The sequence below is a fragment of the Mauremys reevesii genome, linkage group 26, assembly GCF_016161935.1.
Source record: "Mauremys reevesii isolate NIE-2019 linkage group 26, ASM1616193v1, whole genome shotgun sequence".
Classification (NCBI taxonomy): domain Eukaryota; kingdom Metazoa; phylum Chordata; order Testudines; family Geoemydidae; genus Mauremys; species Mauremys reevesii.
Genome location: NC_052648.1, coordinates 7,825,780 through 7,851,778, shown reverse-complemented (window position 1 = coordinate 7,851,778; position 25,999 = coordinate 7,825,780). Strand labels below are relative to the sequence as shown.

The window sequence follows — 25,999 nt, the reverse complement described above, 5'->3', positions numbered from 1 at the left end:
AAGGCACAGGGCAGCTTCGGCGCAGCGTCCCGAGAATAGGCCAGAGCAGCGACAGCAGTAACAAGGCTCATTGAGCAGAATTCTGGACTCCCCCTGCCCTTCACGCATGCTGCTGCTGCTCGGATTGCATGGCTCTTGGAAGCCTGGCGAAGAGACAGGTGGATGTCTGCTGTTGGCATGGGCAGGGGTTCACTGCCTGAGGACCAAGGGTAACCTACAGGTCACTCTTTTGGGCTGGGCCATTGACAGATTTGAACAGTCTCAGGCATGAAGCATCAGTCTTGGTGGCTTCTCTGGCATTCCCTGGCACGGGCCTCCTCCGGGGGCCTCCCTCCCAGACTCTAGCGTTCAGCTGAGAGCTTTACCCCTCGCCCATAGCCACCTGCTGCCTCGGTAACAAGCAAGGAATACAGCCTAGAAGGGCAGGATTGATGGGAAGAGGATCCAAGCACATGAGACCTCACTGCAACAATACGTGAAGCTGCTATCCCCTTTCTCCAGCGGGGCTCAAAGGGCTTTACAGACACCACGGCAGGGCATTTGGTCAGTATTATCACCCACCTGCTGTGGATGGGGAAACTGAGGCACAGAAAGGGGACGTGACCAGCCCCAAGGTGTCACAGAGTTGAGAATAGTGCTCTGTTCGCCTGTGTCCCAGTTCTAACCATTGGGAAGTACTCCCCTTTTGCTTTACTCAAACGTTGTTGGGTAATGGTCATTTTAACAGCCCCGTGTCTTGTTTTGTTTGGTTTTTTGCAAATACCAAATAAAATGAAAAACAAGGTGTAAAACAAAACAAAACAAAAACTCCCCTGCCGTGGCAGCTACTGCCTGTGAGGCCTAGTGCACGGGGTGGCAGCGGCACATGGGTTTGGCCCAGCTGCCCCTCTGTCATGATGGGGGGAGATGGCTGGGCCAAATTTGAGTGAGTAGCATTGCAAGCTGGCACACAGGGCCAAAGAGTATGGCGGGGGGGGTTGCATTGCAAACCCCCACCCACACCCCAGCTTCCTACTCCACTGGGGCCAGGACTCGACCAGACCCTCCTCTGGCTGGAGAAAATGAAACACAGAATTCCCCCCAAAAATAAAATGAAAAATTCTATAGAGAATTTAATGGGGCTCTAATCACTGCCGTTCTCCCTGGCATCATCATAGCTGAATACAGAGGGCCTGGGGAGCAAATGTAATGGGAGCTATTTATATGGCTTCTTGCCTTGCTGTTCCTGTTTGGTTGTTATATAAATACGTATCTTCAGGACAGTAAGCTCGGCGGTCTTAGCTTGTGCCTGCACATAGGCAGTGCTTAGATAATACAGACTCAGGTTACAGGCACTTCTCCACCTTCCCGTCATCATCTTCATGGTTTTGTTGGCAGCCGGTTTGGCACGGTGTCCACGGGCTTTAGCTAAAGAGGAAAATGGGATCTAACGGCTAAGGGAATTTGTAAGGGGCATAGAAAGCTCCTACAGCGAAGCATCTTTAATCATCTTTCAAACCCACAAGGAGACTGGTTTTCACACTGAGAGGAAAACATTCTTTATTTTATGAATACGTTAGACAGGACACTAAGCCTCGTTCAGCAATGCTGCGGCGTGACCAGAACAGGACTTACCCAGGCTTGCAAGAGCAATTTGCTGCACAGCTTTTAATCGCTTCTAAACCCGTGTAAATCGCAGCTAAGAAACAGCCCAGAAATCACGGCCAGGAGCAAAAAGAATCTCCATGCTGAAGACAAAGATCAAGTCGTTGGGAAGAAAAAAACCCCATCCAGTATGTGAGCCTTTCTGCCATGCAGGCCCAGGGCAGAAGGAAAACCCAGCGCTGGCTACAAGACGGGATAGCTTGCCTGATTGGCCACACCACAGTGATTGTCGGCTCCTTTCGCCAGCCGGATGTAACCTTTTTCACCCCATTGCTCAGCCCAGCTGCGGGAAGATAAAGTGAAGAGAGCATGAGAGAATCTCGGGGGGAACCGAAGGACGTTTGAACATTGTAAGGAGAAAGAAAAGTTGTCCCAATATGCTAGACCAGTGGTTTTCAAACGGCGAGCACTGGGTCGCGGGGGCTCTGGGCAGCACCGCCGACTGGGCCGTTAATAGTCCCTACCTGTTCTCACACTGCGCTGCGCCCTGGGAGCGGCCAGCAGCAGGTCTGGCTCCTAAGCAGGGTGGGTGGGGTGGTCAGAGGGGCTCCGCGTGCTGCCCCCTCCCCAAGCACCGGTTCCGCATTCCCATTGGCCGAGAAGTCTGTCTTTGCACCCCTGCTGCGCTGCTGCCCGGGAGCCGCCCGAGGTAAGCCCGTGCCCCAACCCCACACCCCAATCCCCTGTCCCTGCCCTAAGCTCCACCCTAAACCCAGAGCCCCTTCCTGCACCCCAAACCCCTCATCTCCGGCCCCACCCCAGAGCCTGCACCCAGAGCCCAGATCCCCTCATGCACCCCAACCCCCAGTCCTGATCCTCCCCTGCCCCCAAACTAGAGCCCCCTCCTGCACCCCAAACCCCTCATCCCTGGCCCCACCCCAGAGCCTGCACCCCCAGCCCAACACTCTGCCCCAGCCCCGAGCCCTCCCACACCCCAAGCCCCTCATCCCCATCTCAGTTGGGTCACGGGCATCAACAGTTTTCTTCAACTGGGCTGCCAGAAGAAAAAATTGAAAACCACCGTGCTAGAGGCCAGCTTCAAGGATGCTTTGAGCATCTGCCTAACCAGCTGTACATTGGCTGATCTCAGGTTCTCCAGATCATCCAATGAAGGGACCAAACGCTTGTTCGCTGCATTGGCTCGTCCCCTCTGCCTTCGATCACCAATGGAATAAATCTGGCAGCCTCAGCTAAGCCATTTCTCCAGAATACCCCTCTGTCAACTAGCAAGTGTGGCCTTCTCATTTCAGGAGCCGCCGGGGAGAGGGTAGGGAAAGTAGCCACGTGTGCAGTGTTAGATGGGGGAAGCTTTCCCAGTGCCCGCTCCACGTACGCCTGGCTCCTGGCAGCTGCTTAGATCTTTCATTTTGAGAAGGCAAGAATCCGAAGACAGGCCCAGAGCAAGACAGATCTCCAGGGTGAGGGGTGCGAGCAGGGCCGGCTTTAGGCTGATTCCCCCAATTCCCCGGAATCGGGCCCCGCGCCTTAGGCGCCTTTTTAATTTTTTTCTACATACCCGGCGGCGGTCCAGGTCTTTGGCGGCACTTTGGCGGCAGCGGGGGGTCCTTCACTTGCTCCGGGTCTTCGGTGGCGGGGGGTCCAGAGCGAGTGAAGGACCCCCTGCCGCCGAAGTGCCGCTGAAGACCCGGACCGCTGCCGGGTATTCGAATCGGGCCCCGCAGTTCCTAAAACCGGCCCTGGGTGCGAGTTTGCATGAGTGCCCATGGGAATGCGTACGGTCGGGTAGCAGAGTGAAGGGTTGTGAGTTACCTGCATGCTGGGGGGTAGGATTTAGTTGGCACCGAATGTCCTGCAGGGGGCGTAAGGGAGGGGTTTACGTGTGTGTGCACATGCAATCAGAGCAGAGTGTGCACATCTTGGGGGCAGGGCGTGTTTTAATCATAGAATCTCAGGGTTGGAAGGGACCTCAGGAGGTATCTAGTCCAACCCCTGCTCAAAGCAGGACCAATCCCAACTAAATCATCCCAGCCAGGGCTTTGTCAAGCCAGGTCTTAAAAACCATGAAGGAAGGAGATTCCACCACCTCCCTAGGGAACCCATTCCAGTGCTTCACCACCCTCCTAGTGAAAAAGTTTTTCCTAATGTCCAACCTAGACCTCCCCCATTGCAACTTGATACCATTGCTCCTTGTTCTGTCATCTGGCACCACTGAGAACAGTCTAGACCCATCCTCTTGGGAACCCCCTCGATGTGTGTACACATACAGTTAGGGGCTGGGGAGGCAGTGGGGGGGCTGCATTTTCACAGAGGGCGTGGGTCGGAGGCAGCTTTGGGTGCGGCCAGAAGGCGACAGAGGTGAGTGTGTCTCAGGGAGAGCTCTCTCGCCTGGCTCCTCCCCCTCACCTGTTCTTGAGGAGCCAGTAGGCGGCGCTCTTCCCGTTCTCCTGGGATGTGCCGTAGCCCACGGCCAGCATGGCGTGATTCACTGTGTGGCTGCACAGGCTGTCGTTGAAGACTCCTGGGGAGAGCGAAGGCGGAGTGAGATGAGCTGTTGGGGGTCTCTCCCTCTCGGAGCAGAAGCAGACCCTGGAGGGAGGTCCCAGCGGATCGGAAGGAAGAACTCCCCCAGGGCATTGGATTGAAGCCACACGGAGCTGCCCTGCTGTGTCCCTGCAGGCTGTCAGATAGCAGGCCCAGCTGTGGAAGGAGGTAATAAAGTGCCCCCTGGGAGGTGAGATGAAACTAAGCGACAGACCCAGTAATTCCGGACGGGAGCCCGGACAGCTCAGTGAAAAAGCCCCGCGCCAAAGTGCTGGAATCCCGTGCCCCGTTCTGGTCTGCACAGAAGGACGTCGATAAATTGGAGGGGGCTCAGAGCAGAGCCATCACGACGGTAGAAGAATCTGGGCTTGTCTCCGGCTGTGCCAGCGTAGCGCTGAGCGAAGACGCTCCCTATGTCAATGGGAGAGTTTCTCCCGTCGGGGTGGGCACTCCGCCTCCCTGAGAAGCGGTAGCTCTGTTGACGGGAGAAGGCTGGGGGGTTAGGCTGGTATAACTGTGTCGCTCAGAAAACACGCCCCACAGTGATTGACTCAAGCAAGGAGCTCAACTCTATCTAGCTTCAAGTGAAGGCTAAGGGGTGACCTATCAGGCTCTAAGTACCTCCAGAGGGAATAAAGATTTGAGAAGGGGCTCTTTGGTCTAGCAGACAAAGGCGTAACGTGATCTAATGGCTGGATGTTGAAGCTAAACGAATTCAGACTGGAAATAAGGGGCAGACTTTTCACAGTGAGGGTAATTAACCGTTGGGACAATTTTTAAATCAAGGTTGCCTAAAAGATCTGCTGAAGCAGAGGTGCTGACTCTGTGGGTGCTCTGGGTTGGAGCACCCACGGGGGGAAAATGGTGGGTGCTGAGCACCCACCGGCAGCCCCCCTATCAGAACCTCCCCTTCCCCGCAGCACCTCCTGCCCGCCGCAGACTAGATCAGCAGCTTCCAACTTGTGGCCGGTGGACTCCTGGGAGTCTGCCGACAATGCCTACGATTTCCAAAGGGGTCCGCCCCTCCATTCAAGAGGTAGGGGGTCTGCAAATGAGAAAAGGTGGAAAACCACTGGGTTAGATTATCCCAGTGATCCCTTCTGGCCATAGACTCTCTGGGACGTTTGGTACCTGATTTGTAGAAGTGGAACTGGAAGGTTCTGGCATCCACGGCAACGGAGACAGGGCCGACAGTGGCCACCGCCTGCTCCAGAGCGGTCTCGTTGCCCGGCTGGATCAGCATGAGAGAGGTGCAGTTGGCAGCGTTGTCCTGGGGGTTGTAATGGCAGTTGAATTCGTCCTGCAGAGAAAGGAGACGGAACGGGAGCTCGGGCACCGCTCCCTGGAGAAGCGGCTGCCCGCCCCCAGAGGCCATGCTCTCCTACGTTACCCTCTCCAAGTAGGGGTATTTGAGCTCCGAGTTGATGCCCTTGTTGTCCCGCACGTACTGGAAGGCCCGAGTGATGAAACCCCCATGGCACCCGTTGTTCCCCAGCGTCCTTGAGCAGTCCATGAGGTTCTGCTCGCTCAGCGACACCAGTTTGCCCGTCTTCTTGAAGACCAAGCCCTCCAGGGCTCCCGTGGCACTGAAAGCCCAGCAGGACCCGCAGTGGCCCTGCAGAAAGCAAGGCAGGTAGGTGGGGGATAGGTTCTAACTCAGACGTTCTCAACCTATTTACCCGTATGGCCCGGAGGACGTCCCATGGGCCGCGGCCGTGTGCTGGTTGGGCCACTGTTCTAGCTCAACCGGGAGCTGCTGGGCTCAGTGCAAGAATCCCAGCGGGAGGGTCTCTGGGCTGTGTGATGCAGGCGGTCGGCTTAGATGATCGTCAGGGCCTTACAAGCTCTTGCTTGCCGGAAAGTGGCAGGAGGGAGTCCGAGCCCCAACGCGAGGCCGGGGAACTGGAGCAGCACCAGCAAAGAGCAGCTGCCCCTCCGTCCTGTGGCAGAGCTGGGGGTTGGGGATTTGCAACGGGGACCCTCGCCTCTGGGACTTGCTCCCTCTGGCGGTTGCTCCATCAGCCAGGAAACCACAGGCAGCCAGGCCCGCCTGAGGGTTGCCTTGTCCCAGGCTCTAGGGGCCAGTGACAGGGAGCTCCAGGGCTGGGAGGTTTCCGTGGCTGGCTGAGGAGCGAGGTCCCAAGCAGGGAGCTCTCTGCTCCGGGCACCCACCTGGTTTTTCACGGGGGTGACGTAACCCTTTGCACGCCAGTCCACCTCCTTGGGAGTCTCCCGAGCAGCCGATTCCTGGAAGAGAGGCACCTTCCCGCTGTGCCGCTCGGCTCGGAAACCGTTCAGAAGCTGGTTAAACTCTTCGTCCGTCTGAAGGGGAAGGAAAATTTTAAATCCGGAGAACATGCGACCGAGAACTCCTGGCCAACAGAGGAGCTGCATTCTCAGCTCTGCCCCGGCACCCAACCCCTGAGGATACAGACAGATCAGACAGCTGATGATGTGGAGAGAGGGGGAGGCTGGGGAGCTGCGTAGGAGGAGGCTCTTGCACCAACAGCAGCTAGGAGGCCAATGAAGAGGCAGGTGGCGGGGCCCTGACGTGAGTGGGGGCAGCAGTGGGTATGGAGGTGGATGGGGCGAGGGGAGCGGAGTCACGGGCGGGATCTGCCGGGCCCAGCGAGAAGTGGGGAGTCACGTGAGGCAGGGGGAGAAGCCAGGGAGGAGGCTTCGGGTTTGGTCCTATGGGTGCCTCGCCCTGCAAGAGGGCCAGGATCCGCGCCGGGGTGGGGGGGCAGGTTACCAGGTCCCCAAAGTGGTTCATTTCCAGGCGGTAGCTGTGCTTCCCCAGAGACTCCTCCAGGTTGTGGCGCGCGATCCGCCGCAGGTTCTTCTCCCAGACCGCCCTGCGGAAAGCTTCCGCCTCCTGCCAGGGGACGGAGCGACAGCTTGGTTACGCTTCGTCCTGGCCCCCGCGCCCTGTCAGCAAACGTCCAGCGGGGAGGCAGTGACGGGAGCCAGTGCTGGTCCCAGCCTGGCCTGAGTTCCATTGAGGGGGGCGAGACGGGGGAATCCAGGCACCCGCGGGCCGGCCAGGAGCTCGGCTCGCCTGGGCAGGCTCTGTGCGGCCGGTGAGCACAGGCCGCGGGGCTGGGCAGGGCGGAGCAGCGAGGGTAAGAGAAAGCAGCAAAGATTTTGCCTCAGACGTTTGAGAGCTGGTAACTTTCCTGCCTGATTCTCCATGCACCACAGCTGCTTGCAGGGGCTGAAGTATGGGGGCAGAGCACATGTCCCCTCCTCTCCCAGGCCTGGCTCAGTAGGGCCCCCCCTAACACTACCCGTCCTTCTCCCAGCTCCATTAGCCCCCGAATCTCCCTGTTTCCAGCTGGGAGCAGATGTGCCAAAGTCCAGCCTAAGGGGGCTGAAACCCCACAGGAGCTGGGGGAGCAGCCAAACCCCTACAGCCACTGAGGCTCACCCCGTCCCCCATCAGACCCCAGCGAGGAAGGAAGCAAGCGCTCTCCTACGGGGGCAACTGGCCTCCAGGTCCTACAACCTCCCGGCCAGGCCACCCCGACTCTGCAGGAAGTCGAGCCTGGCCGTGCCCCGGGGTGCTGCTCGCTTTCGGGCAGCTGGGGCTGGACGCGCTGGATTGCGAGCAGGACTTGCTGCTTCCCTCTCCCCTACCCCCAAATCCTCGAAGCTCGGGCTCTAGCCACGCGGTTTGGGTCACATGGAGCCGAGCGAGGAAATCCCGCTCCCAGGGAGCGGAGACGGAGCGCGCCGGGGGACAGCCGACGGGATGGGGCCGCAGTACTTACTTCAGGATACTCCTTAGCGTGGAAGGTCTTCCACCCTCGCCAGCCTTCCTCCAGGGCAGGGTCCAGTGCCCCGGACGCACCCAGCAGGACCACAAGGCACCCCACCAGCCTTGGCAGCTGCATCTCTCTCCGGCTGAGTGGGTTAAAACGCACCGGTTAGAGTCTGATCCTGCCTGCTCTTGGCATCTCACCGAGCCGGGGTGCGGAGGGGGACAGTTCCCAATTGTAACTCTGGCTACGACGTCCCCTCCCCGCCATTGACGGCAACCTCCAAACACAGAGACCTAGGAAATTCATGTAAAAGACCCCGCTCTGCCTGGCAGCTCCGAGCCAGCCCAGGGCTGGAATGTGCCATCCCCTGAACAGCTGCTGAGTGGCTACTAGGAATCAGTGGGGGGCTCTCAGTCCAGTTCCTAGCTGCTGGCTGGTTACACCTCAAAGATCAGCCATTGCCCGTGATTTCTTCGTCCTCAGTCTCAGCTGGGAGGCCGAGGACGGAGCCCAAGCTCCAGGTCTGGCCTGGGGCTGTGTCAGCTGGTCCTGCCGAGCCCTGTATTGCCTACACGAATCTAGGCTCAGAGCTATCAGCTGGGCCCTTGCCCCCCAACACCAGCTGCAAGGTCACTGGTTGCACACTGGCCCCTGTCCTCCTTCCTCCCACTGTATTCAACAGATTTAGAAAAGAAAACACAGCAGCAATCTGAAGATCTGGCTTTCCGGCTCTGCTTCCCGGGCCCCGCGTGCCTGTATAGCCTTGGTGCCACCCGCACGGTCAGTGTGCCATTTGCACCCTAGCTTCCCTGGGCCGGGGACTGCATTCATGCCTTGGCTTTCTTCAGGGCCGAGCGCACGGGCGGCTCTCCCCGCTCATATCGTAACTCTGATCAACCTAACGGACGTGTCAGCCAGCAGCACCTCTGCATGAGGACAAAACCCCAACCTTTGCCGCTTGGAAATGACTCAGCGTGCGGCTTCCTCCCTGCCAGCAGCGTGGGGCTATTGCAACACGCTGTACACCGTGTGCCCTGCACCCCAGGGGGGGGCGTCACCATTTTGCAGCCAAGAATTTAGCAAGGTTCAAGGAGGGCTTGGCCGTCTCTGCGCGTAACCAGTGGCTCTAGTTAATGCTCACCAGCAGCGGAAGGCAGGGAAACGCTCAGGGTTCAAGGCTCAAACTGCTCTGTATTAAGGATGAGGGTGGGATTGTCAGGGTGGGGCAGATTAGTGCACATCGGCCTCCAACCTAACAGGCCTGTCATTTCCAAGATCACTTTTCCCCCCCACACCCCGTTCTTAAAAATAGGAACTACCTTAGCATTCTCCAGTCATAGGGTACGACTCCCGAGTTTACAGATTCATTACAAATCCTTGCTCTTGGACTTGCAATTTCATGGGCCAGTTCCTTGAATATTCTTGGATGGAGATTATCTGGGGGCCCCCGATTGAGTCCCGTTACGGTGTTTGAGTTTGACGTCCACCTCGGACATGGTCATTTCTACCTCCATATCCTCATTCCCATTAGCCACCCTGCCACTACCCCATGGCTCCTCATTACCCTTATTAAAAACTGAGGCAAAGTATTTATTTAGGGACCGGATCATGCCTACGTTATCTTTAATCTCTACCCCCTCCTCAGTGGTTAGTGGGCCCACGTCTTCTTTCCTTTGACTTATATGGCTATAGAACCTTTTACTGTTGGCTTTAATTCCCATTGCAAGGCCCAACTTCACTTGGCTTTTGGCAGTTCTCACTGTAGTCCTACACTTTGACCTTTCCTTGCTCATCCCTCCCATCTGCCATTCCTTGTAGGCCTTCTCCAATCACCTGTTTGAGATGCTTGCTCATCCAGCTTGGTCCGCAACCCTTGCCTACAAATATTTCCCCCTTGCTTGGGACGCACGCTTCAGAGAGCTTCTGCAGCTTTGATTTCAAGTCATTCCGAGCCACCTCCACCTTCAGATCCTTGAGTTCTTCAGTCCAGTCCGCTTCCCTACCTAATTCCCTTCGTTTTTTTAAAATTCGCCCCTGTGAAATCAAGGCCCGTAGTTGCAGAGTTCTTCTTGTTTATCCTTCCTTGTAATTTAAACAATTAGCTCATGATCACTCAAGCCAAGGTTGTCCCCTACAACCAGCTCTTCTCTGAGGTCCTCACTGCTCACCAAAGCCAAATCTAAATGGCTCCACCTCTTGTTGGTTCAGCGCCTATTTGGTGAAGAAAGCTGCCGCATCCAGGAAAATTTGGGCCCTTCTATTATTAGTAGCACTTGTCCTCCACTCTGTATCTGGGAAGTTAAAGTCTCCCATGATCACACCATTCCCAGCAGTATTTTATTTAATTAAAAGCATTAACAAGGTTTCTCTCCATATCCAGATCAGATCCTGGGGGCTTTAGCACCCCCCAGTCACTAGCCCAGGGGAACCCCCTCTGGTAGCTTTCTTCTCCCAAGTGATTTTGGCCCAGACTCCATCTTATCCATTCCATCACTTCTCATTTCTATACAGTCTGCCTCCTCCTCAATACTCCGGTGCATCATTCTCCTCTTCGCCCCTTCTTTCACAAACAGCCCCTCGGCCTCGGCGCTGCCTCCCTCGTCTTCCACTCCTCCCTGCCCAGGCTGTTTCTGTGAAGCCTTCCAGCAATGACCTTGGTTGTGCTCCACCTCAGGCTTGGACCAGCCTCTCTGGCTGAACTCTAAGGGTACGTCTACACTGCATGATTCCCAGGCCGAGCAGACGGACTCACGCTCGCTTAGCTCCAGCTAACGGGTGCGGACATTTGGCGTGGGCAGCAGTTCGGGCTAGCCACCCCGTTTGCCCACTGGGATCCAAGCTCAGGTGGCTAGGCACAGATACGCCAGCCACCGAACTGTTCTTAACGCTCGATCAGCTTGAGCTAACCCGAGTCTCCCCGCGGCAGTGGCTAGACGCTCCCTCCACTTCCTGGGGCAGAGACCTGCCTCTACCCCTCCAGCCCTGTTGGTTACAAAGAGGTTGGGGGTTCAGTGAGTGTCCCCTAAGTATTTAGCTCAAGGCTTGATGCTGCTAACTGGCAAATGTCACGAGGCGAGTGGTACAACTCAATTTGTATTTTTTTTTTTTATAATTTCAACAGATAAATTGATTTTAAAAAAGCTTAAAAATTAAGTGTTCATGGTTGTGCAAAATAATAGGGGAAAAATGCTTAAAACCATTTTATCTTCACAGTTGCAGGAAATTGGGGATGGGGGGGGTCAGGTAATATTTATTTAAGTCGGTGCTGACATTCAACAAGTGAAAGCTTCATAAACGGCTAAAACACTCGTTGGCAACATCACCTGTCAAACTACACAAAAAGTCCAGAGCCTTAAATCGAACTCTGAGAAGTGATCAAGCTACATTGCCTGTCAGTTTCAGTTATCAGCAGGGGGATTTTTTGTCAGTTTGTGCCTGTGTGATGAAACCTACGATTACTGACATTTACCGATTTGAGAAAAAAAAATTTATTTTTTCCAAACCTCCTCATGTGCAAGAGCCTAGAAGCATCATGGACAAACATCTCCAGGAAGCTGGTTTTTCCTATTGGCCAGGAAGCCAGAGTCCAGCCCCGCCCAAAGACCAGCTTGAAAATTACTGCTGGGAGAAAATGTGTCTGCAACATTTTTAAACAGTCGAGCGCCTCCCCTCCCTCCCTGGGCTGTGGCTGCTGCAAACTATCACACGTCCTCCCGCAGCGCTGATAAGTAGAACCGTTTGTGAGCTGCATGATTGGAGGCAGAAATAGCATGTGTGATGGATAAGGTCAGAGAAACCGGGGGAAGGAGAGAGAAGGCTGTTGCTTCGCGTCGAGGTTTAGTGCAAGGCGTGGGTGAACACTGAGCTGTGTGTGATGGATTGAGCCTTGGGTTCTAAGCTCAGGGCCCCACCCGCTAGGACTCAGCTCAGGACGACTGTAGGAAGGTTTGTCTAATGCCTAGGGTTAAGGGGAGGTAGATCTGACAGTCTCCTCCCTCCAAGCACTTAAGCAGCCAAAGGAGCTGCAAAGCCATCCTGCATACAGCTCCCTAACTGGGGCCGCTAGACTTTGTTGCAGTATCAGTAAACCCCATTTTACAGAGGGGAAACTGAGGCACAGTGCCTCACCCTGGGAAGCCTGTGACAGCTAGAATCCAGCTGTGACTGCGGATGGAAGACCATCCCCAAAGAGCCCCTTACTCCTGTGTCAGCTTCACCGGAACAAGTTGATTTCCTCTCCCATTTCTTCCCAGAGAGCATACAAAGTTGGGCTGGTCAGGGATTCCCCAGATCTGTCACTTCAGGAAGCTGACACTTGCTAAATTGTTTTGACCCCCTCGTTCCATGTAAGCGTTGCTGTAGGAGGGTGGAAACAGCAGGCCCTGCTCCTTAGCACCCCCTTTGGGAAGGTTCTAAACCAGATTATCCATTTTCCTGCCCCCCTGTGCAATCGTTTACCCCAAGGCCAAGCAGGTGTAAAATGAATGAATGGGAGAGTTGATACACACTTGCCCCTGGGGTAAATGACTGTAGGGGGCACTAATCCACCCCACTGTTGTGGAGCGAGGCCAGTCATTCCACAGTTAAGGGTGCCAGGGGTGTCTGAAGCCAAGTGTTGGCTGTCAAGCAACTGCCTAAGTCAGATCAGCTGTAAAGTTAGTAGGTTAGATCTGAGGCTGAGGTAGAATTTCCACAAAATGTTACGTGTATTGGACAACGGCATCCTGCCTAACAGCCTAGAAATAGTTGAAGGGCTACTGCAAAGGAATCCCTTTTCCACCTCTAAAATGCAGCTGGCTCTGGGGTGGCAAAGAGGGGCTCTTTAAGGCACTGCAGTGCTACACAGTGTTAATGGAGAACAAAACGGCGAGTGCTAAATATAGCTGCTGGCACCATCGCGTGAAGGGAGCTTGCTTTTCACTGAACTTGCTTCAGAATTTTTGGGTGTATTTTATTTTCTGGTGTGCTTTATTTTTCCAGCTGTGTAACAAGAATCCTCCCCATAGCAGGGCTGCAGAACCCCACCACTGCCCGCCCTATGAATTTGTTGGGTCCTCCAGCCACCACCTTATAAACACTGCAGTGTTGTAAATAATGCAGCGCTGCGGGTTCTGCCTCACAGAGCAACACAATGTGGCAATACTGTTTCAACACGGCTCAGTGGTGAAAACGCGCTCAAAGCTTCTAGCCCTGAACACACACGACCCCCATTAACTTCGCAGTGTCTAATGGCTTTCAAAGCTCCGTAGCTACCTTGGCACTAAACATTAGAGAGACAAGGCGGGGGCTATAATCGTTCGAGATCTTTCATTACCTCACGCCCCGTCTCTCGAATATCCTGGGACCCACACAGTCGCACCACTACTTGACAATAACACCACACTGTGCAGTGATCAAGGGAAACGCTAGAACGTTTTCCGTCAAAACATTTTGGAGGGGACAAAGTGGCTTTTGATTAAACTGAGAATTTTCTGAACCACCTGCCTGGTATTTGTCAAAACCAAAACCTGGGGGAAAAACTGATTTTAAAAACAACGTTCTGGCCCCTAAAACCAGAATATTTTCCACATTGCAGAAAATCCAGAAAAAATAAAAAATGGGCAAATAATTTTTTTCAATTTTTCCACAGGGAAAGAATTCCTTTCCCAACCAGCTCTGGCGGTCAGCCCCATTCTAATGGAGTATTATCAACACTCTCAGCGAATCCCCCAATACCATTTACTGCCAGGTGCAATTCATTTAACATCTGTCTGCAGCTACCTGAGATACAGATGCAGTGAGATGCACTGAACCTGGCTCCAGCCATACAGAGGTAAGTATAAGGAGCAGCTGAAAGGACTACGGTGGAGACTCTACATAATTTGTCCACAGTACCAGATAGCAGCTGGGAAATCAGCCTACTCCAGTCTTTCAAGCTCTCAATCCACCCCCCATAGAAAAAACAGCCACTCTCCATGGCATGGAACAGTCTTACAAATTCAAGGGATGAGCTTGGATGATTGCAGTAGCGGAGAGGTTTGTAAACGCTTCAGAAGGACTTTAAAAAAAAAAAAGATGTTGCAGAAGCATTAAGTTCACTTACTGCACAATACAACTACAATCAACTGCCTTAGGCTCCTGGGTCATTGCTGGTCACCTACCACGTAGTCTAAGGAGTAGGAGGAAAAAGAACAGCAGGCTGGGAACAGGGGCTCGAAGGGCTCAGGTCCGTCCTGCAATCCATCGCTCTTTCAGCGGTGAGGAAGCTGTTCGGATTAAGGAAGGCAGAAGAGGAACAATCCTGGCAACACGCAAAGGCTTTGTTGTTGACTGGCACTTACTTACCTGGATCTCCAAAGGCCGGGAGAAAGCACAAGCAACTCCAATCTCTCTCTTTCTCACGGCAATGTGGGGCCACCAGCACCTTCACTCGGGGAACTGCAGATGTGTGCAACTTCCTCCATCACATCTCCCTCCCCCAGCCCTGCTGCTCAGTCTTTTACCCAACAGGACTTCCTGAAGCAGCTAGAACAAGATTACTACAGTCAGGCCAAGATAGAAAGGGTGGGGGGGGAGGGTTTGTGAGTAGCCACCGGGCAGGAGGATCCTCTAGGTTCAGTCTTCAAAGATCAGGTAGATGCCCTGGCTGTGAGATAATACTCTGCACCTGAACAGGACCTCTGGCTCCATCTCTCTCAGGCTTAATTAATGCATTACTCCCTTACACAAAAGGGTCAAATTAATGCCGATTTTTTCAAACTTCCCACCCCAATTGTGCCGGGAGATGAGCACAGGCAGGCCTGAGCACCCACGCAGAGGGGCTCTGCCCAGGGGGCCACCTGCCTGCATTTCACCTTCGATGTCAAATGTGAAGTACCTATGTGGCCTGCAGTGCAGTTGCAAGCCCGTCCAACCCCCACAGTGATCAGTGGGCGCTGCTGGTTGTTCAGCTCCTCTTGAAGAGTCAGGCAACTTAAGAAACTTCAATACAGACCTGAGGCCAACCTTTTCCAACCCGGCCTCCCCCAAGGCCACACTCAGCCAGGGGCAGGCCTACAATCCAAGAGTCCCAGCTGTCCGCAATTTCAACCCCTCGCTCATGGTTCTCCTGAGGAATGTCGTAGGGGCGTAATACGTTCCCAATGCTCAGCAACAAACCTGAGCCTTTGGCGCTCACCCCGCCAGCAGCGTCGGCCACGGCGGGCGAGGGACTGCTTCCCTCCCCCAGCTTCGCCGGGCAGTCTGAAGACCAGTGAGAGCACGGCTGGGTCTGCTTCCAATATTTTAATGAGTCGCTACATCGTACACTCATAATTATAAAAGAATAAGAATCCATAAAAATATTTTCTTTTCATAATACGCACTTAAAATACTCGAGGGCAAGTTGATGTGGTTCATTGGGGGGGGTTCTTTTTTTCTTTGCCCCTGGCAGAACCCTTGGCTTGGGGGGTGGGTGCGACCCTGAGGTGCAATTGCTCGACCCCCCCCTCCCTGGAACTGCAGTTCCGGTTGAGTAGGAAAATAAAAACCAGAAGAGTGTTCACCAAATAGATGCGCGAGGGAAACAGTCACTGACCCGCAGAGAACTGAAGCACAGCCAATTTCAGTGCACGTCTGAAAGCTCAGGGCATGGGTGAGGAGAGAAAGGCAGGGCTGGGACACAGCACAAAGGGTAGAGGGGCGGGAAGGAGAGAGAATGGGGGGGGGGGGGGAAGTAGTTGCATAAATATCCATTGTATGGGGCAAAATCCAGCTGCTGCTGCTGCGGTTCCTGTAGAGGCGAGTGCTGACCTGCTTCAGCTGCCAGGCTCTCTGTTGGCACGGTTCCGCCCAGGAGCGGCAAGCGGAGAAAGGTGCCCGAGGATGCTAACTGTGGCCAACCCCAGCTGCTTCCCGCACTCTGCTATGCAAAAATTAATTTAAAAAAAACGACTAGTGTTGCATGCTTCTACGGAGCTCTTCTCAGATCCCAGGGCCCAGACGCTCGTCACGTACGGGCCAGGACGCAGCAGCAGTGATCAGACCCCACAGGACGCAGCAGTGGATCACCCTCTCCCCTTTCCCTCCTGGCTTAAGGCAGCTTGCTGATTCGGCTCGTCCATCTCCAGCACAGGCACGGAGTTCTTGCAGGTGAGTGGAGGTGCAGTAGAGGGAAAAAGGAAAGAGGCAGATCTCAGCCTCTGGAGACACTCCACTGATTTCCCAGCGTAGAGGGAGTAGCAGCAAAAAAAAAAAAAAAAAAAAAAAAGCATTAACAGCCAGGCCAGAGAGGAGAGCAGCTGAGCAGGGCAGAGCTCCAGCTGGAAAGTGAAGGGAGGTGGCACTGTCCAGAGGAAACAGGAGGGGTGACTCTCACCCCCTCCCTCACTGGAGGCAGCACCCCCGCTTGGGGGTGGGCACTCAGTGATCTGTGCACTGGATGAGGAGGCTTTTGGGCTGGGGTGGGCAGCGGCAGGAGGCAGAGTTGAGCTGTCAGTGTCCAACAGTTTGCAGAGGCCTGTGCGCTCAGAGGTATTCTTGTAGAAAGTGCAGCAGTGTGATTTCATAATGCTCTCCGGACTCGGGGCACCGAATACTGTGTCTCTCGTTGGGGTAGATCTGCGCAGAAGCAAAAGGGATGGCCCTTAATTAGGAATAAGTGATAGAATCATAGAATCTCAGGGTTGGATGGGACCTCAGGAGGTATCTAGTCCAACCCCCTGCTCAAAGCAGGACCAACTCCAACTAAATCATCCCAGCCAGGGCTTTGTCAAGCCGGGCCTTAAAAACCTCTAAGGAAGGAGATTCCACCACCTCCCCCTAGGGAACCCATTCCAGTGCTTCACCACTCTGAGTGAAAAAGTTTTTCCTCATATCCAACCTAAACCTCCCCCACTGCAACTTGAGATCATTGCTCCTTTTTCTGTCATCTGGTACCACTTAGAACAGTCTAGATTCATCCTCTATGGAACCCCCTTTCAGGTAGTTGAAAGCAGCTATCAAATCCCCCCTCATTCTTCTCTTCTGCAGAAGAAACAATCCCAGATCCCTCAGCCTCTCCTCATAAGTCATGTGCTCCAGCCCCCTAATCATTTTTATTGCCCTCCACTGGACTCTTTCCAATTTTTCCACATCCTTGTAGTGTGGGGCCCAAAACTGGACACAGTACTCCAGATGAGGCCTCACCAATGTTGAATAGAGGGGAATGATCACATGCCTCAATCTGCTGGCAATGCCCCTACTTATACAGCCCAAAATGCCATTAGCCTTCTTGGCAACAAGGGCACACTGTTGACTCATATCCAGCTTCTCATCCACTGTAACCCCTAGGTCCTTTTCTGCAGCACTGCTTCCTAGCCATTCGGTCCCTAGTCTGTAGCAGTGCATAGGATTCTTCCGTCCTAAGTGCAGGACTCTGCACTTGTCCTTGATGAACCTCAGATTTCTTTTGGCCCAATCCTCTAGTTAGTCTAGGTCCCTCTGTATCCTATCCCTACCCTCCAGCGTATCTATTTCTCCCCCGCAACTTAGTGTCATCTGCAAACTTGCTGAGGGTGCAGTCCACACCAGCCTCCCGATCATTAAGGAAGATATTGAACAAAACCGGCCCCAGGACCGACCCTTGGGGCACTCCACTTCACACCGGCTACCAACTAGACACAGAGCCATTCCCTTCCGTTAGCCTGCCTCTCGGTTCAGAAGGTGGAGTCCATTTTAGGGGAGCAAATAACGGTTCGGAGACAGCGACCCCGGCGCTCCATTACGGTGGCATGCTATCTGCGAGCCAGAGGCCTGAGAAGCCCACTCTGGCATCAGCAGAAGTAGCTACTGCCAGAGGGCAGAGGCCACCTGGGGAAATGAGATTCCCAGCCGCAGAGTGCAGGGGAAGAAGGACAAACACCAGCCAAGAGGGTGAGTCCAGATTCTAAACTACTGCTCAGTATTGGAACACGCAGTACATCAAGCAGCGACAGAGTGCCACCTACTGGCCAGTCCCACAGGAAGTCATAGGAGAGAACTCTCTGCTTCTCCAGGTGAAAGAGCATCCACACTCCACTCATATTTCCCCTTGGGGGGGGTGGAGGAGGGGAGTTTTCCACTGCCTCCAGGCTAAAGAGACCTTCCCACCTCACTCCAGTCCCTCCTACCTGCAGCTGGTAAGGCTTTCCAGCCCGGATTAGCTGGGAGACCAGAAAGTTGGTGTGAAAAAAGTGCACATTTTCATCCAGAAACCCATGGAGGATCAGCAAGCGGTTTGGCCTGGAGATGGGACAGGATGAGAATCAGAGCAAAGCCCTGAGCGGGGAGCTGCCAGCCAGCCCCTAGCCCACTTGGCATGGCGCAGTGCCACAGGCTTGGAGCCCTGCCTCTTCCCTGTGGGGGAGCACAATGCCACCCCGGCTCGCTGCAGAAGGCAGTGATGAGCCGAGCAGAAATAAGGCTACATGGGGCCTGGAGCTACCCAAACAAACCTTCAGGGCCCTCCGGACAGATGTTCTCCAAGCCAAACAGTCTGTTCCCCAACTAGACCCTCTAGCTAGACTCCCTGGTCATCTTATTCCTGCATCTTGATCTTCCTTCCAAGTAAGGCAGCTCAGCCCAGCAGGAAGGTGACTGGCAGCAACCAGATGTGTCCTGCTCTGGCCAGGACTCTTCTCTCTGGGGGACTTGGACTTCAGTGGTGCTAACTGGCGGCCAGTGTACCTGACATGCTACACAGTGCTGGCTGAGCCGAGTTTCAGGAACCAGGGAGGAGAACCCAAGGCACAATCAACAAACCAGGAAGGGTTATTCCTGTGAGCTTTTTAATAACGTCAGCAACACACACACTCTACAGCTTCTCAACCACTCCTCACAGTGCAAGTGCCCAGAGGGTGGGTTTCCAGTTATAAGCCTCCAACCCCACAGTACTCACTCATTGGGGAGTTTTTCTACATGCAGCGCCACAGAGCCGGCCTCATAACCTTGCTGGTTGTTCTCTGGGACATCCATGTACCGCTCGGTGTACCCGGTATCGTACGCCATCCACACCGTGACAGGAGCACCTGCTATAGCAACCTGCCAAACAGGTATGGGGGGGGGTTCATTTTTCCTTTTCTAGGACATTTCGGGGGGGGAGGGGGGCATCTGTTTCTGCAAGTGGTGATTCTCCCCTGCCAACCTTGGTCATTTGCACCAGAGTATCCCACAACCAGGGAGTCGGGGACTTAGAGGTGTGGGGATGGTTGGTGAATTTCTTCCCCCATTTGTTATTTTCCTTTCGATTCAAGAATTAAAATCACTACTCCAGTGCTGGCAGTAACGGTCTCGTGGGAAGCTATGCTACAGCCAGTAGCTGGGGGATGCAAAGTCATTAAACCGCTTTGGGGCAAGGACTGTCTTCGTACAGCACCTGGCACAATGGGGTCCTGACCCAGGACTGGGGCTCTTAGGTGCTATGATCAAACAAACGATCTGCTGACTCAGAACACTCTAGTGTCTCCCTCTGCACGGTGCCTAAACTCCACCTGCCTGAATCCCCGCATGCCACGCCTGGTCTGAAACCCAGAGCGTACGTGTGATGCAGCCTGAGCTGCCTGATTCTGGGGAGGAGCTCTGGCATGCTAGCAGCAGGGACTTTTCACACTTCACTACAGTCTGGGTCCACAAGCCACCAAGGGCAGCAAAGAGTAAAGGCCACTGACAGGTGCAGAGCCCTGGTCCTCCCTGCCCGGGATTATTCCTCCCAGACACAGCAGGGACTTCGAGAAGGACACCCGACCCTCGCCAGACTCACCTTGAAAACATGGGGCTTACAGATAAGGCCCATGAGGGAGAGGAAGCCCCCGTAAGACCAGCCATGTATGGCTACCCGACTCAGGTCGATGAACCCGTATTTTTCTGCTACGTAATGTAAACCTTCCACCTGGTCCTCTATCTCCACCTGACCCTAGGAGGAGGCAACAGGAAGGCGTAAGGTCAGTTTGTCTCCTCCCTTGTAACTGAAGAGACACCGAACAAGGCAGTGAGGGAAATAGAGCAGCCTGACTCTGTTGGTGCGTAAGAGACAGGAAGAGGGAAGGAAGCGAAAGGAGACACTGTAAAAACAGGATATTACCATCTGGTTTTTAAGGGCCCCTTCGAATTTGAGTCCTCGCTGGCAAGAGCCCCTTCCATCAATCACCACCACAGCATAGCCGAGAGACGCTAGCGTGTTGAGCCGTAGGTACTTAATACCTTTGAAGGAGTTATTCACTAACTGCACCTAGAGCAGGAGAAAGGACAAGGCACGTGGAACGTTCCCCCAGGGAAACCTTTAGACTTTCAGCCCTACGCACGCCTCACCAACAGTAGCAACTGAGCATGGCTGGGCTCTGTACTAGCAGGAAGCTAGTCTTGGCCATTCCCAAATTCTATCAGGTTCTGAGCTGGGCAGCCAAGTTTGCCAGATGGGCAAAAGCCATTAACTAGGGAAGTTGTGCAATTCTGGATTAAATGGGAGAAGCCATCTGCAGTTCACCAAAGGGGGTTTACAATACTCCAGGCAAAGCTGTCCAATTCCAATCCTGCAGAGCTGAGCTATGGAGAGTTCTGCCCTGGATGGCACCCCCAGGCTCACGGAGGAGAGCCAAGGTCAGCTGTTGTCCTGGCCATGGCTGGGTCATTACCTGAGGGCCTCCATAGACGAACAGCACCGTGGGATGCTTCTTTCCAGGCTGGACATTATGAGGTTTGTAGACCATCCCGTAGAGCTCTATGTCCGACTGGGTATGAAAGTGGAAGATTTCGGGGGGGATGTAATCTGCAGGACAGCCTGCGGGAAACAGTTCAGACGCTAGCCACCAAGCTAAGGACAACATGCTTTCATCATCCTCCTCAGCCCAAACCAGGGGAGTTCAACCTCTGCCCAACGTGCCTCAGACCAGGGGTCCCTCCCCACCTTCCTTTTCTGGTGGAACAGACTGTCCCGGATCTTAGCAAAACCTGCTTTACAAGAGCCCCAGTCTGCCTGCACCTGGAAACCGATCACCCGCAGCGCAGGGACAACCCATTACAAAACTTCACCAAGTTGTGCACCGAGCCCCTCGTACCGTGCACAGCCCACTGTAACTCCAGTGTGACCCTGTAAGGGGAGAGGAGGATGGGGTGGAGGGAGAAAGCCTTCCCAGCAGGGTGCAACAGCTGCTGTGAGCTGAAAATAATTCTTTATGGGCACCAAACACAGGAGTACAGGAGGAGCCAGCAGCTACACACATTCCTTGGATGAAGCAGTCAGTGGATCCCCACCCAACCCGTCTCTGCAGACCATCACAGTCAAGAACCCCCAGTTAACATGCAGCCGTTAACCTGGCACCCTTTAAGGAGTGTGACAACTTCTGCAAGGGGTGGGCAGTACCAACGTATAGCATTAGGGCCCTCTGGCCCCAGCAATGCCCAGTCTGTGCCAAGCAACCCACTGAAGAGATCTCTCCCCAAGGATTTCACGACTTCACCATGGCAGGGTGGAAATTAGCCAGGTCATTTGCCATCTAATGGTCTTTGCCTCTCCCCTTCCATCACGTTCAGTTACTGGTATCAGTGATGCTCTCCTGGCTAGGTCGCCTGGCACAGAGGGGATCGGGACAGACTTACTGGCTGCTTCCATCATGCTGGCCCAGAACTTGGGCTGTTTGTGGAGCGGGTCGTCAGCTGAGCCGTTCAGTTTGTAGACATGCACGCAGGGCGGGGTGCTGACGCTGCTGTAGTGGCTGATGAACATGTCAAAGTTCTACAGGCAAGAAACAGTTGATGGGGGTTAAGCAAAGATGGTTATTCCCTCAGGCCACTTCAGTGGGGGGTCTGTATCCCTATCAGGGCCTTGAGAACTAGCCAATGCTTATTCCCCCTGCCCCAAGCCCCCCCCATGCCTTCATGGTTCAGTCACCATCCTGCCAAATGAGCCAGACAGGACTCCTCTCTGGGGCATGTTCACATCAGACTCCTCCTTCAGAGGAGTAAGTCCATCATGGAGCCTTCCAAACGAGCACCAGCACGGACCTCTACTTCCCATGATGGCATCTATGGAGTCCCATAGGAGATCATGGCAGGCACTGGATCACTCCCAGCAGAGCAGTCACAAGCAGCCATGGCATCTAAGGGAGCCCTCATGGATCATTACTAGCCAGGACTCATACTAGCCGGAAGATAGGGAGCCTACGTGATATCCTATGGACGGGGCAAACAGACCTGGCTCATAGAGCAGCTGTGAGAGAAGCCCAGTGTGGTGAGCCGTACAATCTCGCCTGGGGACTCGTAATTGACCACATAGAGGTGGTGCTCCAATGGGGTGTCCTTCGTGCCTTGGAAGTACACCAGCTTCGTCTCCTCATTCACCCAGATCTGCCAAGAGAACAGAGGGCTCAGTGTCAAAGGAAAACAGCTGACTGCTCCCCGCCCCACTGCAACGATCTGTCACCAGGCAAAGTCAGGGACAGTACTTGGTCCTGCTAGTGAAGGCAGGGGACTGGACTCAATGACCTTTCAAGGTCCCTTCCAGTTCTATGAGATAGGTATATCTCCATATATAAAGTCAGCTTAAAATCAAACATCACAGCGGTACAGGGTGCTTGTGGTATTAAAGGTTAGTGCACACGGTCTGTTGATCTGGTAAGTTACAGAACATACACCGTGCTTCTAGAAGACAGGATAAAGCTCAGTCCTGTGCACCGGAGGAGACAGCCAGCCAGCTGGCCAGGGGAGCCTCACTGTGCCTATGTGCTAAAGAGCAAAGCCAGGAAAAAAGGATATTCTGGCTCTGTTCATTCTGCCTGAAACCCTGTTTAAGCACAGATGCATCTCCCCAGTGTTCCAGCATTGCTCCCCTGACCAGCGCACACCTCCAACATTTCTGTCCTACCACCGTGCTATACATTCATGCTCTATGCTCCTTGCAGGGGGCGGCATAGCCACTACCCCAAACCCAATTCAACTGCATGTCTGTTTAATCATGGCTCCAGATCACGCCGTTTCTAAAACACTCCAGCCAGCCAGCCTGGATGAGGTCACACTGCATTAGAGTTGTAACGCTAGACTAGACTAGGGCTTTTAAACGTAGTTCCAGCAGAGCTTAGCTCCATCCACAATAGCTAGCCGGCCCATTTTAGAAACTTCATGGGGAACTTAAGGTTTCTGAATCCTGAATGCTATTCCTAGCCCAGCCTAGTTGGGGTCTGCAGCAGAGTTTGGCCAGCATGGCGCTCCGAGGGGGTGGGAGGGAACCGTCTACATTAGCCAGGAAGACAGGGATAGAACCCTGCAGAGCGACAAATGCATTGAAATAATTGCTGCCAGTACAATTTCAGCCATCGTGTGCACAGAACAATACTGTGGCCAAAACAAACAGCACATCCCACATGGATTCTCTGTGTGAGGGACAGAAAATTAATTCCAGAGTGGGGAAAAGCTGCTGAGACTAGCTGCATGCCCTCAAGAGTGTGAGGTGAGCAAAAATCCAAGTTAATTGGGGCTCAGCAGACAGGCTCGTTATTTCAGTTGAAACCGACTGGGTCAGAGCGATTAGGTTGAGGGCCACCTCATTCTTAAAGCAGAAAGGAACCGGGCCTTCCATAAGTCAATAGCAGGCTAATAAAACACTTATCTGGCTATTCTGTAGATACACAGTTCCCTCCTCTCCACCATCACACTAAATTCCCCAGCCTGTTTCTCAAAACGCTCTGCAGAGGGATCAGCTAGATGGAAGCGGATAATTCCAAGCACCAGGTAACGTCCCCGATTTTGGGGTTAAAATGCTGCAATCCAGCCCCACGATGGGTTTGCACAGAATGTCTTTGTGGCTATTAAACCTCACTCTACTCCTTTTTATGGCCTGACCCACGTGGTTTCCCAGAAGGAGCAATAAGAGACCTGATTAAAGGCAATCAGCTTTCTGTGCACCCGGCTACAGTGCTTCTGGGGGAAGCGAAGGCAGCAATAAAAAAGGAAACTAGAAACAAAATGAAGTCTAAATGGTTGTAGCTGGTCCCAAGAGCCTGTAGCACAAAGTACATGCCAAGATTGTGGGCAGTGAGTACAGAAGCAGAGCACTGCAAGAGAAAATAAAGGTAACCGGTACCTTGGATCCATGCCTCGCCAACACCTCCCATTCCCCACTGGTCAGGGCAACCTCCTCTTTGATAGGACATTTGAAGTCTTCTAGAAAAGAGGGAGTGCAAGGATGAGACATAGATCCCCCACCGCCAGAGTACAAGAGCCGAGTACATTCAGAAACGCCCTCCTGACGAGGGTGAGGCAGAAAGGCGGGGGAATATTCCTCCGAGCTGGGAGGGGATTTGCTCTCACCTTCACTAAGGACATGGGGCTGAGTCCAGTCATAGCTGCTCTGCTTTAGGATGGCTGTGACTCTGTACAAGTGACAGAAACCGGTCTTGCATTCGTTGGCTCGGATGAAGCAGAGCTCTTCTTCCTCACCCTCCAGTTGGGCAAAAGGATAAAAGATATCGTGAACCTAGCAGACAAGAGATGGACGAAAGCACCATGAGCCGGGCAGCCCCTATGCTAAGCAATGCTGGAATAACCCAGCAGAAGCACAGCTTAGGGAGCCAACACTAACCCATGCAATTTCATTGGAAATCAAAATGACAGATGGTGGGGAAAGCCGGATCCTCACTTACCGTCGCACCAAAGGACGGCCCTGCGTGCGCAAAAAACCAGGCACGTCGGCCTTTCCATCTGGCCCCAGGATGCAAGTGAGCCCACGAGGCCTTTCAAATGCCCATGTCCAGCAGACATGTCCTCCACCCCCACTCCTCTCGTGTAATTTTTAAACACCAAGCTGCGTCAGACTGACAGCCCCGGGGACTGAAGTCCTGTTTATCCACAGGACAAGGATAGCCCAGAGAATGCAAACTCTGTCCCCTCATCCCGTGTCCATCAACTACCTAAACCCTGACAGAGGAACCAATTCTAGGGCTGAGGATAGTTCATTCTTCAAGATCCCTTCACTCCTTGACCTCTCTGCCAGAACGGTCACAAAGAAGTCAATTAGCACCACAGCTAATGATGTCTGCAAGGAGGACAGACATCTACTAAGAGTCAGACTCACTAACTCATTTCACTCTGGCCACTCAACTGCCATGAATTGTCTTTTCCAACCTAGGCTTGAACCAGTAACCCAGAGGTGACGGTTATTATCCCACTACCAGTCCTTTGAACAATCAAGAGTTTGACATGGGCCAGAGTAACCATGGACATCATCAGCATCGGCATAGGCCAAGCTGGTTGCACGTCTCACACTCAAGAGGACGGGAAAAAACCCAGAGGCCCGTTTCTAATTTGGGACCGCCCCGTGCCCTTACATTTATCCACACATCTGTGACTTCTTCATAGATCACATATGGCTGGACGTTTTCTGGCACGGCTTTGGCAAATTCGATGCGCTGCTCTTCACTTTCTGGTACTGGGATAAAGAGCGCTGGAGGCAGGAGAACTAGCTGGAGCCGTTGCTGAGGTCTGTCTAGGAACATGGCCCAGGCACTGGGAAAGAAAAGTTAGCAAAGGTGAAATGGACAGATCTCGGCTGTCAAGAACACACTAGCCTTTCCTCGGCTGAGGAGGGGATTTAGGCTTCTCCTCATTCCAACCTTGCATCTTTATTGGAAAGACTCATACACATTTGAATCCCAAGGCATCCATGGGTATTGTACACGGGTAACATACAGGCAGGTTGTTTGGGAGCTTTGCTAGAACGGCGATTTACAAAGAAACTCAGTTAGCAGAGCTGCATTTTTAGAATTTAACTTTTCAGTGGGCAGTCCCTCTCCTTGGGTAGCAAGGGCCACATGTTTTATCATGAGCTTCCAAAACAAAACGAGAAGCTAAAATAACCACTTTGCAGCTTCCTTGCTGCCTGGCTATGCAAGTGGGGAAAGAAACAGGCCAAAGATCAGTGCAAACTGAAGGAGTTGTGCCCGTCTCAGCTCCGTGTCTCTCAAGGGAGACAGCCGATTAATCAGGAGTGGTGCTCTATTGTGGTCCTCCTGGCTAGAGGCAGGTCATCGTTACTTGGTTTGGACACCCCTCAGGCCTGTGTCCACAGCGGAAGAGATTTATAAAACGGGGAAAGATGAAGGAGCAGGTTCTCCCATGAACGAAACCCT

At 53.6% G+C, this 25,999-nt stretch overlaps 2 protein-coding genes across 9 annotated transcripts in view; both read right to left on the bottom strand.

The window, feature by feature from the left end:
• Nucleotides 1-1,533: 1,533 nt before the first annotated feature.
• Nucleotides 1,534-14,703, bottom strand: LOC120391903 (procathepsin L-like). Of its 6 annotated transcripts, none has more exons than XM_039516150.1 (8): nt 14,232-14,703; nt 7,917-8,049; nt 6,899-7,021; nt 6,319-6,468; nt 5,537-5,761; nt 5,278-5,446; nt 4,009-4,123; nt 1,534-1,927 (listed from the first exon to the last, which is right to left on the bottom strand). In XM_039516150.1, exons 2-8 carry the CDS (start codon nt 8,037-8,039, stop codon nt 1,828-1,830), a joined length of 1,005 nt encoding a protein of 334 aa, XP_039372084.1. In that variant the 5' UTR covers nt 8,040-8,049; nt 14,232-14,703; the 3' UTR covers nt 1,534-1,827. The 6 variants fall into 6 exon arrangements, with proteins under 6 accessions (XP_039372084.1, XP_039372082.1, XP_039372086.1 ...); XM_039516148.1 differs by lacking the exon at nt 14,232-14,703 and adding an exon at nt 13,990-14,205; XM_039516152.1 differs by lacking the exon at nt 14,232-14,703 and adding an exon at nt 9,741-9,892.
• A 452-nt stretch (nt 14,704-15,155) lies between these two features.
• The window catches only part of DPP9 (dipeptidyl peptidase 9), a 29,482-nt gene continuing 18,638 nt past the window's right edge, over nt 15,156-25,999 (bottom strand). For 2 of the 3 annotated variants that reach the window (XM_039516137.1, XM_039516139.1), the window contains exons 11-21: nt 25,199-25,376; nt 24,183-24,348; nt 23,956-24,035; nt 22,071-22,223; nt 21,477-21,612; nt 20,513-20,658; nt 19,963-20,109; nt 19,642-19,794; nt 18,781-18,923; nt 18,014-18,125; nt 15,156-16,484 (exon numbers count right to left, since the gene is read on the bottom strand). In XM_039516137.1, coding sequence (XP_039372071.1) covers nt 16,392-16,484; nt 18,014-18,125; nt 18,781-18,923; nt 19,642-19,794; nt 19,963-20,109; nt 20,513-20,658; nt 21,477-21,612; nt 22,071-22,223; nt 23,956-24,035; nt 24,183-24,348; nt 25,199-25,376 — 1,507 coding nt within the window. In that variant the 3' untranslated portion in view covers nt 15,156-16,391. The remainder of the gene's footprint in view (nt 16,485-18,013; nt 18,126-18,780; nt 18,924-19,641; nt 19,795-19,962; nt 20,110-20,512; nt 20,659-21,476; nt 21,613-22,070; nt 22,224-23,955; nt 24,036-24,182; nt 24,349-25,198; nt 25,377-25,999) is intronic. The other variant, XM_039516138.1, reaches the window with a different exon arrangement.

Coding starts and splice junctions, on each gene's coding strand:
- LOC120391903 (XM_039516148.1), bottom strand. CDS start 14,033: ATGACCCAGGAGCCTAAGGCAGTTGATTGTAGTTGTATTGTGCA. Junction 8,050..13,989: donor GATTGTAGTTGTATTGTGCA/GTAAGTGAACTT, acceptor TAACCCACTCAG/CCGGAGAGAGATGCAGCTGC. Junction 6,469..6,898: donor TGAACCACTTTGGGGACCTG/GTAACCTGCCCC, acceptor CTTCCCCTTCAG/ACGGACGAAGAGTTTAACCA.